The sequence below is a fragment of the Amblyomma mixtum genome, chromosome 2 (genome assembly GCF_055824585.1).
Source record: "Amblyomma mixtum isolate Tamu chromosome 2, ASM5582458v1, whole genome shotgun sequence".
NCBI lineage: Eukaryota > Metazoa > Arthropoda > Arachnida > Ixodida > Ixodidae > Amblyomma > Amblyomma mixtum.
In genome coordinates this window covers 308,066,006-308,082,437 of record NC_143013.1, presented here as the reverse complement: position 1 = coordinate 308,082,437, position 16,432 = coordinate 308,066,006, and the positions used below count along the sequence as shown (strand labels likewise).

The window sequence follows — 16,432 nt, the reverse complement described above, 5'->3', positions numbered from 1 at the left end:
TTTTGTAGCGAAAGCTACACTAGGCTAGTCAGGGGCGCATTTCGGGCGGTCGTCGCAGGCCAGTACTGCGCATGCGCCGTAACCATGGCAACCGGTTGCCATGGTTGTTAGGCGCCTAACGTACCTTTCGCTATGTATATCCTGGCCTAGCTGAGCTAAGCCACAGCAAACTTATGTTCATTGGATCCTGGATTGTTTGAAAAAACGTTTTAGATGGGGGGAAAAAGTGAGTATCAAAGCTCTGGACATTGCAACTCATGCACGCTGTGGCAAACCAGATTTTAATTTTTATGCTATCGTGAGAGTTTAAATAAGAAGAGAAATAAAAGTACCTTTTCAACATTCGTTTTTGCTGCGGAAGCGTGTAGTGGTGCAAGCGTGGCGATTGAGGATGAAAAGGTGATGGGTAATGAATGGGAGCGTATCCTCTCCCCCCCCCCCCCCTCCCCTTCCTACGCACACACCCCTGTTTTTTTTTTATGTCCTGCGTCGGATTGCGTTTTCCGCAGCTAATCAACTCGGCCATCTTTTCATTGTTGCCAGCGTTTGAGGGTGCTCAAGTTGTGGCTATTTTCAGCACATTTTTAGAGCTCCTGCATGATTCCACCAGCTGGTGATATTAAAATATCAGGCTACATCGGGGCATTAGCGCGAGCCCTTTATGCTTTCTTCGTGAACAGAGGTAGGAAGTCGGGCCTGCAGGCAGGGGTTTATTTTTGTTTTATTTATTTGAATATACTGCACTAGCCTCTCAAGAGGCTGCGGCAGGGTTTGGGACACAATAAAGCATCCTAATAACAAAGACCGTTCATAAGAAAGAAAGAAGAATCCTTTTTCATGTGGAAAAGCTCTCCGCTTTTCCTTTCAGCGACTTTTTCATTTTCTCCTTTGTGCGGCGGGGAGCGCTATGCGCCCGAACGTTACCGAGCGTTCCATTTCAGCAGCCATCACGCGGTGCTTTCTCTGCCTCCGGGTGCCCCTGTTCGTCTCCCTAATGACCGTGTTCCGCCGGAGCCGGGCCCTTTTCACCCAGGGAGAGGGGGCCGCGCATTGCACAAATTGATCTGGAGCGGGGATGTAACAATCTAGAGCTGCGCATCGCCCGCTCATGTCACGCATCGACGACGGGCGCGCACCCGGTCTTCCTGGTTGGCCGTGTGGGCCCGTGCTTCTTGCGGAATTGCGTTGTCCCTTTTTGTCCTCTTCTTGTTTCTTTGTTCTTTTTTTAGGGGAAGGGGGGGGGGGGGTTCGTCTGGCGCGACCTTTCGACCCCGAAACAGAACTACTACTAAATTCGTGTAGTCCTTGTGCGTGTGTGTGAGTCATTGGCTGGCAATGTCTATTTGCCGCTGTCGGCGCTGCCCAGATTGGTGTATGCGATGTGAGCTGGCCCGTTCACATGGCCCTTGTTTTTCCTTCCCGTGCTCATTAAGATGTCCTACTGCGATAAGTCGAGATATGCGCTCGCCGGCTTTAGTTGCGCTTGAGGCTGCCTTTCCGGTTGCCTTTAACTCTCGTTTTGCCTGCGGTCGCAGCTATTTTAACCCAAGCCTCGTACAGCGTCGCGTGTCTTATCTGTTCCCACGGAATTTGTGGCGCTCGCGGGCTGTCCGGTCTTCTTCTTTTTTTTTTTTTCTTTGGCTGCTTGGCTGCATTTACGAATGCAATAATTACACGGCGATCTTTCATTTGTTCAAACTCGCGGTCGGTTCCCGATGCGAGCGATTACTCCCAGACTTCGCCCTTGCGGCTGTCATACGCTTTTGCTTGTTTGGCGGCGCGTTCACGCTTCTCAAAGCGAAGGTGCATTGCAAAGCATGCAACTTTTCAAGAGCTGCTTCTTAAGTTCGATGAGTGGCAGTGCCCGTAGACACTGTGTATTACTATAGCTGAAACCTCTGTAACGAAGTGGAAGAAGCCTGGCGATCACTTCGTTATAGCCGCAGCTTCGTTATAACCTGTGTTGACCGAACTTCCAATAGGGAATCGTCATCCTTTCGTTATATCCATTATTTCGTTATAAACCGTTTCGTTTTAATCTGGTGCGACTGCAGTTAACTGTCGGTAAATGGACGCTATTTCGATCTGCTTGTGCTGTGATGGTTCTGAGTTATCTGTCTGTGCATGGTAGACAGTGCACTAAATCGCTGCGTACGTAACCGGATGGCGGATACGTGCCTGAGAGACTCCCGTGCGTTGTACATGCTAGGGCGCCTCCAAATGCGTCTTAAAAATATCCGGGACCAGCAGCTTGCTTCGAGCTAGATCCAGAGTCCAGATTTGTCGCGAGGCTGAACTGCAACGGAAAAAGGCGCAGCTGGCGAACTGCAAAGCTCACAACAAGCGTGGCGTGTGTACAAGACGGGGTGACCCCGCGACTTCAAGGTCAGCCGCTCTTAATGGCCCGTTTCGCTCCGGTTCGCCTCTTGTGTCGGCCGCTGCTGCCTTCGAATAGCCCGCCCTTTCTTGAGGCTGTGTGGTGTTATTTGGAGAGTCATTCGTCATTGCCTCTGCGCCACCCAGAAGGCCCCATGGCTGGCATCTGCTGGCTCCGTGTCGACACGCTTGTGTGTGTCCGGCGCGTCACGCTCCGGGATAATAATGGCCACATGCGCGGTTCTTCAGGCGAAAGACATGTGCAGCATCCCGCGGAGGGCGTTGATCGGCCTTTGACCTGACAGCAGCCGAGGGTGATGTCAGCAAGACTGTCTTCTTGTACCGCGCAGGGCGTCCCGCATAAAGTGCGCCAGTGTGCTTAAAAGTGATAAAATAAACCTGCGTGTATGTAGCCGCGCTGAAACTGGATCAGTATACACTTTAAACAAAATAGGTTTGGTTTGGCTCAGGCTATGAGAGACGCCTTAGTGGAGGGCTCCGGAAATTTCGACCATCTGGGGTTCTTTAGATGCACTGACATCGCACAGTACACGGTCCTCTAGAATTTCGCGCCTCCATCGAAATTCGACCGCCGCGGCAGGGATCGAACCCGCGTCTTTCGGGTCAGCAGCCGAACACCATAACCACTGAGCCACCGCGGCGGCAGTATACTACAAGTGTCTGCTACAAGTGTCTACTACAAGTCTACTACAAGTGTATTGCCATAAATCTATAGATTGTCCATAGACTGTAGGTTTTGTTTTCTCTATAGATTTTATTTAAATAAGTCTATGGGCAGTCTATAACTGTCATAAATTTTTGTAAGGGACTGCCGCATATGTGATCTCGTGATTTATGAAGAGTGCGCCAGAGGTCTGGCGTCGTCTGAGGGTCTTGAATTTATTCGAACTTTGGCAATTCAAGCTTCCCCTAGCTTAAAACTGTGGATAATTGCTTATTTGCTCCACTTTCATCGTAGTGATGTGTTAACGTATGTGCACTCGCCTTCTGTGATTTATGACAACTTGTTGGTGCCCCAGAAGTGGCCATTCGAGATTGTGCGCTGCTGCTTGATATGACTGTTCTTGTGTCCCTGTGATGCTCTGTGAGCTCGTGGTGCCTGCCTTTTTCTCATGCACCCTCTGCTCTTGTATGTCGTGCAGTGTGCAAGGAGTGGCTGGTGCGAGAGGATGGCGTGCTGGCCTACCGACTGCAGTCACAGGAGAGTATGTCATGCATCCATCCGTCCTTTCATGTGCCTCTCCTTGCTCGGGAAGTGCGCGCCACTGAGAAATATTTTTTGGGGTTGTTGTCCTGTATTAAAAAAAGTCCTTGGTAAAAGATACATTAGTAAAATGACAGCATTGAGTTTTGCCAGGGGTCCAGGAAGCCTCGCATGCTATTTACTTCCAGCTCGGGGTCAACAAAAGATTTTGAGCTGTTCTACGCATGGTTAAAGGGAAACTCAGTGGAAGCAGGAGTCTGTATGTTGTGCTGATAGATTACCATTGGGGAACTCTATCAGCGTTTTTTGTGCGCAACAAGGTTACTGCATTGCGGTGAGAAGATCACATATGAGTCCCAGTGCAGTCCCCCCCCCCCCCCCCCCCTCGTTTACGCATCAAGCGCCTGTGTTACGACGTTATTCGTTCCGCAGGCGAATCGGACCAAAACGGTAAATCTCTCGACCAATCTGAGAAACCGACCAAAAACAAAAGCACTTTTCGTGCTGATCACATGGGTCTTTTTCACAAGATTTATCAACAGATGGCGCCACAATGCTGTTAATCATCTGTTAGTAACCATCCATGCTGATACCGGCTTTAATGTTCAGGAGAACCTTTAGAGCTTCTGTTTGGCTTGCACGTCTGAAGTTGCTGCGAAGCGGGCGGCAGCACATTGTCGTATCACAGCGTACTAGAATAACCCTAACCCTAAACAAACACCAATCTGTGACGTAAGCAGGATGCCATGACGCTGCTGTCGCTCAGGGGGGGGGGGGGGGGGGGGGATAACAGCTGAGAGTACTGCCCATAGCAATGCATGTAAACAAAAAATTCAGGGGGGCACTTTGTTGACCTAAAGTGCGGTGAGGCGAAAGCCTTAAGCGTAGTGTTGCTACTTGGGTCACTGATGTGTGGTTAAGATGTTAAGCTTCGCCTCTAAGAGTGCAACGCGACAGCGTCTTGCAACGCTGCCAGGGAGTCCACAGAACCCCATCGTCTATTCGGCTGTACGCCTTGCTCGACGGTAAATTGGTTTCTGAGGAAAGGAAATGTATCTGTCTCGCATATCTCAGTGGACACCTGAACCTCGCCGTAAGGGAGACGGGAGTGAACGAAGGCGCTCGACGCGCCTTTGTTCATTCCAAACCATCGAGCTGTCATGGCGGGGTGGTTAGCGTGCTCGTCTCGCACTCCGGATACCCTGGTTCGATTTCCCAACTCGACCAATTTCCTACTCGGTTTTATTTACTTATGTGGTCTAACTAGAAAGGTTAATTAGGCTAATTTGTCCTTACTATAGTTCAAATGCCATCCATCATGTCCTGTCACTCACCGTCAAGTGATGGAACTCTCTAGAATGTTCGACACAATGTACATACATGAAGCGTCTAGAAACGTCGAACTATTAATGATGGTTAATGATAGTTAAGCGTGACTTGTACATTTTGTGATATTAGTTAATGTATGTTTAGTGATAGTTAACGTGACCTTAACAAGTACACTGATTAATTAGTGTTAGTTAAGGTACAGGCGCAGCGCACAGTCCCACGTGCGATTTCTTAACTACTACTGATTACCAATTATTCATTTAGTCATTAAGTACAATGATATAATCATGAAATCCCCTTATATCATGCTCTGATGTCTTTCGGTTGCACCCGATTAAGTGTCGATTGGCTATTGATTGGCATATGCCCATATAGGGCATGCATCCGAAACGCGGACACATTCGCTAACACGTCTTGGTGATGACAGTATGAGGCATTAAAGGCTTTCGCCTTAAAAGTTTTCAGAGTATTTTTCTTATTTCACAGTGCGCCTATGATGTTGTCCCCTTCGTTAACAAAAGCAGAGTACATCCCTGAAGTTGACAGTAAAGTATGCCTTTAAGGCGCTTTGTACACTGCTGTGTACAGGGTCGCCCACTCTTATTACGAAGCCGGCGCAGCGTGGCCGCGCTATGCGGAGCGCGAGCGCTTGCGGCGCAGCCGCGCATCAAAGCGAAGCGGCGCAGGCGCACAAGGGCCTGGAGGCGGTGCTTCGTGTCATTGGCTAGAGCGCAGGAGCGCACTATCATATCAAAGCAAACACGGTGCGCTGCCGCGTTGTAGCAAATGTCACAAAGCACGGCCTCCAGGCCTCTGTGCGCCTGCGCAGCTTAGCTTCGATGTGCGGCCGCGACGGATGCGCTTCGCAGAGCGTGGCCGCTCTGCGCCGGCTTCGTGATAAGAGTGGACTACCTTGTACATATGAACTCGCTGCTTTATCTCAAGTGTGCTCTTATCCTTCACCTTGCAAGTTGGACACCTTTATGCTAGCCAACTAGCGAATGCAGCAGTGTGATTCCACTTTCCATTTGGGGCTGTTTTCATAAATCTTGATGCTTAATATTTTGAGTTTGTAAGAGATTGTGTATGCATGCTTGTGAAAAAATAAACATTGATGATTTCCTTTCATAACTTGCGAATTTACTTTCTTGATGCATGGATACGCTATTGAGGCTGAAAGATATTTGTTTAAGATCGAAATAATAAATGACGCCTGAAAATGGTATAGAACACCATTTAGCAGTTGATGTATTTTTAAAACAACATGATTTGCGCATTCTGGAACTACCCTGGCAAGGGGTACCAGGCCGATGCACTGCACTTAGAAACAGGTGTAAATAAAGTGTTCCAAAATTGTTTTCTAATTTTACAGTGCACTTATGAAGGCAGCTGTTCATTAACCACTTGCGAGTACTTTTAAAAAAGTGAAAAAGTATGCAGTATCATTTCAAAGCTGATACCTTTTTACAACGTCACAGTAAATGTTTGCTGTCATGTTGGACTTATCCCCAGCACGCGCTCTATCCACTGGTTGTTTCTCCGAATCACTAAAGATTCCCATGGAGTCCGGCATGCTGCCTTGTGTGCTACATTTCCTCACTAATACAGTCGTTCAAACTAGAGAGTATAGTGAGCGCTACATGAAAAGCAGTCTCAAATGGCAGGATAAGCGAACGAAAGCAAACCGTGCACATTAGCAAACGATGGCGCACTGGTACCTGGATGGTTATGTTGGCTTCACTTCATTATCTTGAACAAATAAACCATTCAAACAGTGAAGGACAGAGAACAGACGAGACACACACTTCGACTGAAGCTTGCAGCTGTAGTTTATTGAAACACATCTATCTCTCAAGAAGACCAGCTGAGTATGCGCAGCACAGCAACTACGCCACACACCACCAACAAAGGTTGGCACATGACTAAGGTGCTGGCACTGGTGTGGCAGGAAGCTTATTTCCTTCTGCATCAAAGAGATAGAAGTCCTGCTGATGCAATTATCCCCTTGCATATTGATATGATAAGTGCTAGCGCTGCCCAAGGTCACGCAGCCGACCCATCTCTGCACGCGAGAACTGATATCGAAGAGCTCCATTCGGAGAACCGCCACTTGTAGGGGTACGGCGCATCTGTTTGATGTATCAAATGGTCCGCTCAACGTGAGTTCGATAGACGTAAACAGTAGCGCCATGCTCTTGTATGAGATTTTTATAGGAGATGTTTGATATAAAGAATAATTCGATAGCATATCTGGGTTTGCATAATGATCACACACAGTGTTCAAGGGCTCATCGCAGTTTCAGTGTTCACATGCGGCATGTGCCTTCACCGGGTACTTACTTTGTGCAGTTAACCAGAGGTACAACCTGAACCGGACCAACAACCAGGTGCTGCGTGCCGATCTGCCCGTGGCCAAGACAGTCCAGCGCAGTGAAGAGGAAGAGGCCGAGTTCATCCGGCGCACCTATGAGGAGATGCTGCGTCAACAGTTAGTCTTTCCCTCTCTCTGTCTTCATTCCTCTCGCCTGCCTTTAGTAGCTCCCATGCAGACAAGCGCTGTCTGCGGCATAGCATTGTTAGCGGTGTGGTGCATCATAATACAGCTAATACCTGTGCTACACGGGTACTTTCGAATGACATCTGAGTCGAATGGCATTCGAGACTTGGAATGGCATTCGAACTCGACGGACTCCCGCGGTGCTACACGGCACTTTCCAAACGCATTCGAAATTCTCGGCTCGTTTTCAGTGTACAACGACGACGACGGTCACACTAGTCCTACAACGGCACTATCACGGTGAACAGCATCATGTGATTATAGTGAACTATCCAGTTCACTTTAATATTGTAGTGGGACAAGTTTTTTGGCTAAACGACACCAACGAATCCGATCGGCGGACGGTCAGCCTTCATATGCCCTCGGGAGTTCGGCGGCTGAGCGAAAACACGCTGATGAGGGGACAGTGCGAATACATGCGCGCTTATACATTATCCGTATTGGAAATAAGCGAAACGAACGGCTATATTTCACATGTGCACACTTGGACACTCGATAGCGATAACCACTTGCCAAATTAATTTCAGTCGACGACGACTCCGTTCCCTTCAGCGACGACTAGGCCTAGCGAATCCGCAGGGTTGGATCGGTGATTGCGGTGGTTGTGAAGAATGAATTCACAAGTTTTAGCGAATGCAAATGGTCAACGAGTGTAGTTTTGACAACAGGGACATGAAATCAACTATTGCTTACATCGCAGGACGCGCATACGATGAACGGGAAGCGGCGGTGTGACACGAGCTGCCGAACAGTGCTTTACGGCCAGCAGCAGTCGTCGCCGTCGCTAGCTTGTAACTAACAAGTTAGGCCATTTCAGTTAACGTGAACGGTCACCAAACATACTTCTGGATAAAGTAGCTTAAAATAAAGTACTGGGCATGTTGGAGGAAGCCGGGAAAATTAGCGAGAAGCGCCGATCATCCGATGTCAACAACCCGGCTGTCAAGTGTTTCTCAGGCGAGCTATCGTGTCGGCGCTTCCCACAGATTGTCGCACTGCGTAAACAAGCACGCGTACAACCGGTACAGAAGAGAAGAGATTATTTAATAGAACTAAAGCGCATATTTCGTTTTGTGTCTTGCAAACAAGCACAAGCTGTTCATACGAAGCGATGTAAACCAATGTAAACAGCAGTATGACTGCAGTCGTCCTCATCGGCGCACTCCTGGGGAAATTTCATGCTCACGCGGTAAATGTTCATTGGTGTACTATTATCTGCAAGCACTCACCTAGACGGAACACGAACTATTTGCTAAACAAACAGCAGAAAAAAGCGAGTAGCGGGTATCGAAATGAACAGCCACAGAGCCGAAAGCAGTCGCGCGGCGGTGGGCGGGGCGAAGAGACGGCGGCGGCGACGGCTATTGGTTGGTTCGGGCTGTGTTCGCGTTTCGAAGGCATTCCAAAATCTGGAATGTCTCCGCGGAGCTCCTTCGACTGGAAAGTCATTCCAACCGAATGCCGTTCAAAAACGTCGTGTAGCAGCGCACGTTTGGCATTCGAGTCGAATGACGTTCGGTTGGAAAGCATTCGAAACGCCCGTGTAGCAGGGGTATAAGGCGTGTTAACTAGCAGGCTGGTTAAAGTAGTAGAGCCAAAATTTTTTTATGTATTTTTTTTCTCTGGAATGATGTACTGGACAATGGTATATGTGGAATTCGCCTACAGCAGCTGAATAATTTATAATTAAAGCCGCATTCGATTCAGCTGTAGTTCACTGCAGTGCCTGCTCCGGTTCATGGTGCGCTGCACCATTCACAGCACCCTCTGCACTGCTGTCTGCAATTGATTTAGGTGCGCCGTGGTGCCGCTTTGGTGCAAGGAACCACGGCACCAGCCGCCATGGAGGTGTGAAAAAAATGTGCACGTGCAGGCAGCTTTCAGCAGACGACGCGCAGACGCTGACATGCTCGTAAATATTGAAGGTGAATTGAGGGAGGTCTTCGCTGCCATCAACAGATCCGATGTCATTTTGCAAGAAAATGACACTGAAATCTGTGTTTTATGTTGTACCTGCCATGTTGTGACAGGCTGTCTATGTGCGTGCAAGTTCGCACAAAGCATTTTTTTTTTTTTATCAGATGGGCAACAACAGTCTGTGGGCTGTTTGCAAACTGTGGGCAGGGTGAATCTGAGCTTGTTTTGCTACAACCGGCGCCGGTACTGGCGTATTAAGGTATGCAGTGGTCTTGAAGCGCACCTAAAGTTCTTTGAACACCTCTCTGGAGTGTCTGAAGAGCCTTGAGAATTCGAAATTGAAGTAGCTTGCAAGCACGCTTCTATAATACTGCGGAATTTGATCGCAGTTTGTCCAAACAAGTGAGTTGTGGCAAAAGGCAGCACGAAATTGGTTTCCTCATATTCACTGTCGGAAGAGTAGAACTACTCCATAAGAAGGAACAATGCGATGTCGTCGTCATCGACCATGGCCAACTCCGTGGCCTACTCAAGTCTTGTTAGGCACGAAAGCGACCGCACACAAAAGGTACACGCGAGAACTGAACACCTCTACGGCGAGCATGCAAGACCTGCCTGCACGCGCTCAACTGAAAATTGGCGCACCTATGAAGTGTGGTGCCGCTGATGTGCTGCATCTGCACCACAGAACTAGTTCTGCACTGCGCTGGCACCAGTGGCACTTTTTCAGGATTGGTGCAGTGAACCACAGCTGAATTGAATACAGCATAAATTTTTTCTGATGTCATTTCACTTTCGGTTTAAAAAGCTGAATAGCGTAGGTAGCCGTCATATTTCATACTCATAACAGCAGCTTTAAGGATTAAATGCTCTAAGCTACTGGTGACACACACGGCCCTATTCAAAACCAAGTTAATGCCTGGTCTTTCCGAAATGTATATCCAGTAACTCAAGCTTTGGCCAGCCTGAACTTGTCAGGTAATCATGGCAGTGCTGTATTAATGCCTGTTGCACTCTGCAAGTGCACTTGTTACTATGGATAATTGAGACTTGTATGGCTCGGCAAGGTCTGATGAAAGTGTGTTGTAAAGGAGCTCATTTTACATAACTGCGTCGCCCCTGGTAATGTGCACAGGAGGGTTCCATTCCTTCTGTAATTTCATATTTTCTCATGTACAAACACTTTGTACAGCATGTGTTAAGGATGTTTTTTGACATAGGATGTGACTGCATTTGCTGTCAGTGTGAACTACGAGAGCATGGACTCGCTCTGATGAAGCGCTGTAGAGTGGTATTGAATACAAGCACACCAAGCTGCTTGCACTCGTGCATGTGCATGCACATGTGCACACACAGAGTGTGCATATGTGTGAGAGAATGAGAGAGAGGGGGAGTACTGTTACAAGTTTCTGGGATTCGCGCTTTGCCATGTCATATAAGCATATAGTTTCAGTAGCCATAAGTGCATCTCAGGGTATATTTTTTTTACACAGATAAACTAGCTGACGAACGTAGTGACTCATATCTGCACTGTCCATTTCAATAGCATTGTTGATCTTTTCTCTTCCAGAGAAGAGCATGATGCAAAGGTCGCCCTGGAGTTGCAGCAGCAGCTGCAGAGGGAGGCCGCATTGCATGCAGCCACCCAGGAGGAAGACCAGGTGGGTCCATTCTTCAGAGCTCCTCGCCAACTCATGCTGTGCAAGCTTCTTTATGGTGGAAAAGGAAAAATAGAAAACCATTCCCTGCACAGACGCAGTTGTGTTGCCATCCAAGTTTTTACTTATTCATTTTCAGTGAAGTTTAGTCACAGTAAAACTTTGTGGCTGTTACTGCCTTTGTCTTTTGCATTTCCTCTGCTGTTGATTTAAGTATGTTGTGTAGCTCTTTCTGGGCTTGCAGCAGCCTGTGAAAAAGAACTCTTAGTTCTGTGAGTCTACAGGACAATAAAATGTTTGCACCTTCTTACATTCGTCTCGCTGGGAAAAATTATCTTCCATCATCTGGATTGCAGAGAATTGCCCTGGAGTTACAACGGAGAGAGCTGCCTAAGAAGCTGGACAGGATAGAGCGGAGACGCAGAGGTCAGTGGACATCATAAGTGGGGTGGAGAGTGCTTTTCGTTTGTTGTAATTATTGTCTTAAGACAGAATGCTAAATTCAGCCTACTGAAAATGTTGGCTTATTGTGTCTTTGGCTTATACTTTACAGTAGACTCCGTTTAAGACGAACTTGAAAGCACCATAAAATTTGTTTCTCTTATCAGAAGTTCATTTTAACAGGAATACCCCTAAAAAAGATATGTGAGCATGTTAGGTGTGTTCTTAAGTACGTTACATGAAAACAATGAACAAAACGTATTTCAAAGACAGGATAATTGTAGAAAGAGCATTTACTGACATGAAGTGAGCTGAAGGCTGGGGGTATGTATCCCACTGTATCCCACACCGGCTGCGTTGGATTTTTTATTTTTGCTTTATGTCCTGCTCGAAACGCTTCGAAGGTGTCCGGAAAGCTAGCTATGTGTCTTTTTCTTATCTCATTCCTTCTGCAGCATAACTGTTACCAACACCACGAGCAAGGCCGGAAACATTCTTTTCCTTTTTTTTCTTTTTTCTTTTAAATAAGCCACTACCACAACCACACCACACGCCTTTCTATACGCTGAGGCAGTGCGTATGGATCTCATCCCAGCATCACAATAACCATGTTGCGACACCGCGTCTGTTGAAAATGCGGCCAGCTTGATATCAAGATCTGCGGTAGTGTGGGCGGTGTCCTGCTTTTTCTGCTCCAACAAGAGAGCTTTCCCTCACGAAAGCGCGTTCTCGCAAGACAGCTTCTCTGCAGCTTTGCGCGAAAGTGCGTGGAAGCCATCTTGTGGGATTGCTTCTTCTTACGTATAAGCATTTTATATAATTTTTTCGTTCCTTAGTGCCGTTGCATGGGGTCGCTGTGGTTTGCAGCCGCTGCGAAAGTTCATCTAAACCTTAAACCGAAGGACACGTGAAATAGTTTGTCTTAAGCGGATTTTTTGTTTATATAGAGTCTTTAAGAAACCAATTAAATGGTCTCACTTGTTCATCTTATGGAGAATTCATCTGGGTTCACCTTTACAGTAGCATACTGTATATTGAAGCGTGGAGGGGGGTGAGGCAGTATTGTAATCTTGATTCAATCATATTAGCGGAAAATAGTGAATAGTAAGTAGAACACAGGTTATGGCATTGCACTCATTGCCTTCACATTTCAATAATTCACCCTGCAGACATATTTTCACTGAAGACACTTTTGTGGGCATGTAAGTAATTGATCCTGTTGTGGTCGAAGTTTTCCTTCCTCCATTTTATGTTTGCAGGTGGTCTGCGCATAGCTTAGAGCTCACTGGTGCTTGTCTAGCTTGTATTAGCAAATTTGCAGTACTGTATTCATGACAGCATGGACTATTCTGTGTTTCTCTGTGAAAAATACTTGGATGAATGCATTTTAGAGGTACCGTAATTTGAGCTTGTCTTTCTGTTGTGACCTAATCTTGCCTTTGTGATCCTTTTTTATAGATGACGCGCTGCCTACAGTGCTAAAGAGGCTGTCACTTGGTGAAGATGCATCTGGTGCCTTTTATGATGAGAGCGAGAGCAGAGATGAAGATTTCTCTGACTTTTGCCTGCAACCACCCCCAGGTCTCACTGGGGAGGACCTCAAGAAGTTTCAAGAAGAGCAAGATGCGGTATGGACTAATTACTATACACAAAGTCGAGAGTATACCAAAAAAAAAATGTTTCAAATATACGAGGCCTTGGCAACTTTTGGAAATTTACTTCCAGTGTTGCACATATGCTTTGCACTTCTACTTGTTTTTTGTACATTATGCATTAGGTCAGAGCTCATCGAAAAAACAAAAGCAGCTAAGGATGTGTGCAAGTGAACCCCTGTATGCTGAGTGCCTTAATCACCACTCAATAAAATTTTAGTCTTCAAACATTTCTTAGCTGATGTAGATATGATGATGTGAGGGCTAGCCTTGTCATCATTTGGGCTCCTAGTTTCCCACAGTTTCACAAGAAATTGTGGATTTAAGCATTTTCCACAGAATTTTGTGTTAGCTGTCACATTCTTTTCTATGTTATTGTTATTGCAGACATCATTATCGATTACGTGAATTATGGGAATATGAATTCATAAACATTTGAACATTCATGAAAGCTAAAATCTGGCAACAGAGTTTTGCTGATTCATCGACATGCTTGATCCCCCATCTGCCCATGCAAGTTAGTGCATCACATGTGGTGGCTACGGCGACAATGTGTTCGCGCCCTTTGATGGGAGTACTGACGTCCTTCAAAAGGGATATTTATAGTAGTGGCAGAAAATTATTTTAGTTTTGAATAACCCTCGGTATCTTATCTGGGGACTTCCTCTTTATGTGATACTAGGCTGCCCAGGAATGAATGTGAGCGGCAGGTGGGTGCCTGCCTCTGTTTGCAAGCACTGTCACAGCGACAGGTGCAGGGCTGTGCACTGCAGCATCAACGACGGAATTTGGTCGGGAAGGGACACCGTATTAGGTGCCAACCTCCAAGGGAGATATCGGCACTAAAGGAATAAAAATTTTTTAAAATTTAATGTGTTTAATGTATGTTATGTTTCCTGCGGAATGTGGTAGATTTTTCGGTACGAATTCGTGGAATAGAAATTGTTCCCCATGCAGTATTAGAGGTCTTGGCCATTGTTCATTAATATCACGCCTTTCATCTCTATTCTTCCAGAAATCATGGACTCTGTTTGTTACTTGAGTAAAGTTCTATCCAGTGAATGATGCAGCAAGCATTATTTAGCATTTATTTCACTTGTTTCTACTTGTACATATATATTTTTTTAAAGAAACTGTCTCAAGAAACAATGAGTTGTTTCTCTCTTGACCATGCAGCCAAGAGATTATGGCTTGTGAACTGTGCGTGTGCCACCTATGAGTAATAATTAGTGTCTATGCCTGTTTTCAGGAGCTGGCAAGGCTTCTGCAGGAACAAGAAACAAAGGTGAGTAAGAATGACACGCAAGCAGTTACAGTAATTTTTGCAATTATACTATGTATCATAAATTTATAATTACTGTTAACATCCACCTGATGCAGTCATGCATGACAAAAAATGGCTACACATTTGGCCCTTGTGAGGCATGGGTCCTGATATTGAGCTGCAGGCAAGGGTTAATTTTTGAGCAATGAAAATTCAAGAAAGCGGATAGTTTTTTCTCGCTATATGGCTGCTCTCAACTGGGTGTAACATGCCGTTATTTTACTGTGTGACTCACGCCACATGTGACATCGTGTGAAACATGATGCTGACGAAACACCACTTTATTCAGTGGCATCTTGTTGATTGAGGTCACCAAAACCGAAGTGACAACTCATGCTTAAGTGTACAGTGGGTTCCCTTCTTTTGTGGCCAAAGCAGGCACAAGCTAGGCACCAGGTTACAAGACAGTAAACGCCATTTGCACATATACCCCATATGCAAAGTGTTGTTCTGTGCGGCTGGAGCTTGCTTCTGCACAGGGTTTGGGAACAGAGTAGCTTCTTGGAGTGTTCAGATGTTCTCTCCCTTGTAAGTGCCTTCATGGTTGTTCATGTGTGCACAGAGGCGAGGTGCAAGCGCCAACGACCGCCAGATTGCCATGGAGGCCCAAGACCGAGAACTGGCCAAGATGCTGCAAGACCAGGAAAAGGCCCGGTTGCGAAGGGCGAGAGAACGGGCACGACAGAAGGCCCTGCTTCAGCAGCAGCAACAACAACAGCAGCAGATGATGGTGTGTGGATGGCGTTGGAGAGCATGAGGTTCACTGTCATTTTACACTGTCACAGCATATGCGGCCACAGCACGAAAGCTAGAGAAAGCTGTGCACTTTTGGCAGGGGGAAGGTCTTCACATCTTGCTTTACCACATCTTTGCTCTGTAGCCGAGTAGAAGGACATAGACAACTGCGTCAGGAGTCTACCAAGTGCATTAATTTGTTGTTAGTATAGAAAAAAAACAGCGGTGTTGTGAATAGAGGCATTTGTGCGGAGGTGATTGCTGCCTGCATTTTGTTGAAGCCACATGCATATTGCAGAGTCATTTACGTATTGGTGTATGGTTGCTAAATACTATGTAGTCATTTTTTTGTCAAGTAATCTTGGCTTTGCACACAGTATTTGCGAACCATACTCTGGGCACACTTCATTGCCTTCAAAATGCATATAGCACTGTATTTCACTGGGAAGCTCACTATGTTCTAGGTGCAATGTTTGTTTGACTGTGCAAACTGCCGTGCTGTTTTCAAGAAGATGAGTGCTCTGCAGTTGCATGGAATGGCTGCTCATCCACACCTTGTTCCCTTGTGCAGAGTTCTGCTGAGGAACTGGACACGGGTGGCCAGCACGCATCATCGGGTGACTCGAGCAGAGAACACCTTGAAAAGTGAGTCACAAAAAGGCTTCATGATTCTCTGCATAGTGAAATGCTTGCGTTTATTTCTGGTATATGTAAGGCCACTTAGTTAAAATGTGCTGCTATGCCTTGGGACATACTTGAGCCTTGATTTACTCTTTCATTTGAACAAAAGCGCATTCATCTCCAGTCTGGATACCTGCTACAGTGAACCCCTTTTTCAAAAGCTCTGCACTTATTTCTGTAATCGTGCAAGGTACTCTTTGTTTGTAGCAGCTAAAATTCACTTTGCTAAATGGAAAGTAAATAAAATACAAAAAAATTATCAGCCTTTATCCCACTCGAGTAGAATCATCAGTTAGGTTGTTCACAGTGATGCAAAACCTACACTCTGCATTGTATGTTTTGTGTTGTGTTTGGGAACTCCAAGAGCACCCGAATGGTTATTAAAAGAATGGAGCTCAGCTTGCTGTCTGTCAGCCGTAATTTGTACGCCACTTGCCGACAAGCAGTGAAAGGCAACTAGCGATTCTAGAAAGGCTGGAGCTAATCTTGCTTTCAAATTTGGTGCTTTTTTTTCATCTATCTTAGGGCCGTTTCACA

The 16,432-nt window shown here is 46.3% G+C and overlaps 1 protein-coding gene across 2 annotated transcripts in view; it reads left to right on the top strand.

Annotated features, from left to right (window-relative positions):
* Positions 1 to 16,432, top strand: part of LOC149364878 (uncharacterized) — a 70,454-nt gene that overhangs the window by 47,026 nt on the left and 6,996 nt on the right. Inside the window, exons 2-9 of one of the 2 annotated variants that reach the window (XM_089574835.1) lie at positions 3,540 to 3,602; positions 7,280 to 7,418; positions 10,975 to 11,065; positions 11,419 to 11,488; positions 12,962 to 13,131; positions 14,405 to 14,440; positions 15,042 to 15,209; positions 15,786 to 15,859. In XM_089574835.1, the coding sequence (XP_089430961.1) occupies positions 3,540 to 3,602; positions 7,280 to 7,418; positions 10,975 to 11,065; positions 11,419 to 11,488; positions 12,962 to 13,131; positions 14,405 to 14,440; positions 15,042 to 15,209; positions 15,786 to 15,859 (811 nt within the window). The remainder of the gene's footprint in view (positions 1 to 3,539; positions 3,603 to 7,279; positions 7,419 to 10,974; positions 11,066 to 11,418; positions 11,489 to 12,961; positions 13,132 to 14,404; positions 14,441 to 15,041; positions 15,210 to 15,785; positions 15,860 to 16,432) is intronic. The other variant, XM_089574836.1, reaches the window with a different exon arrangement.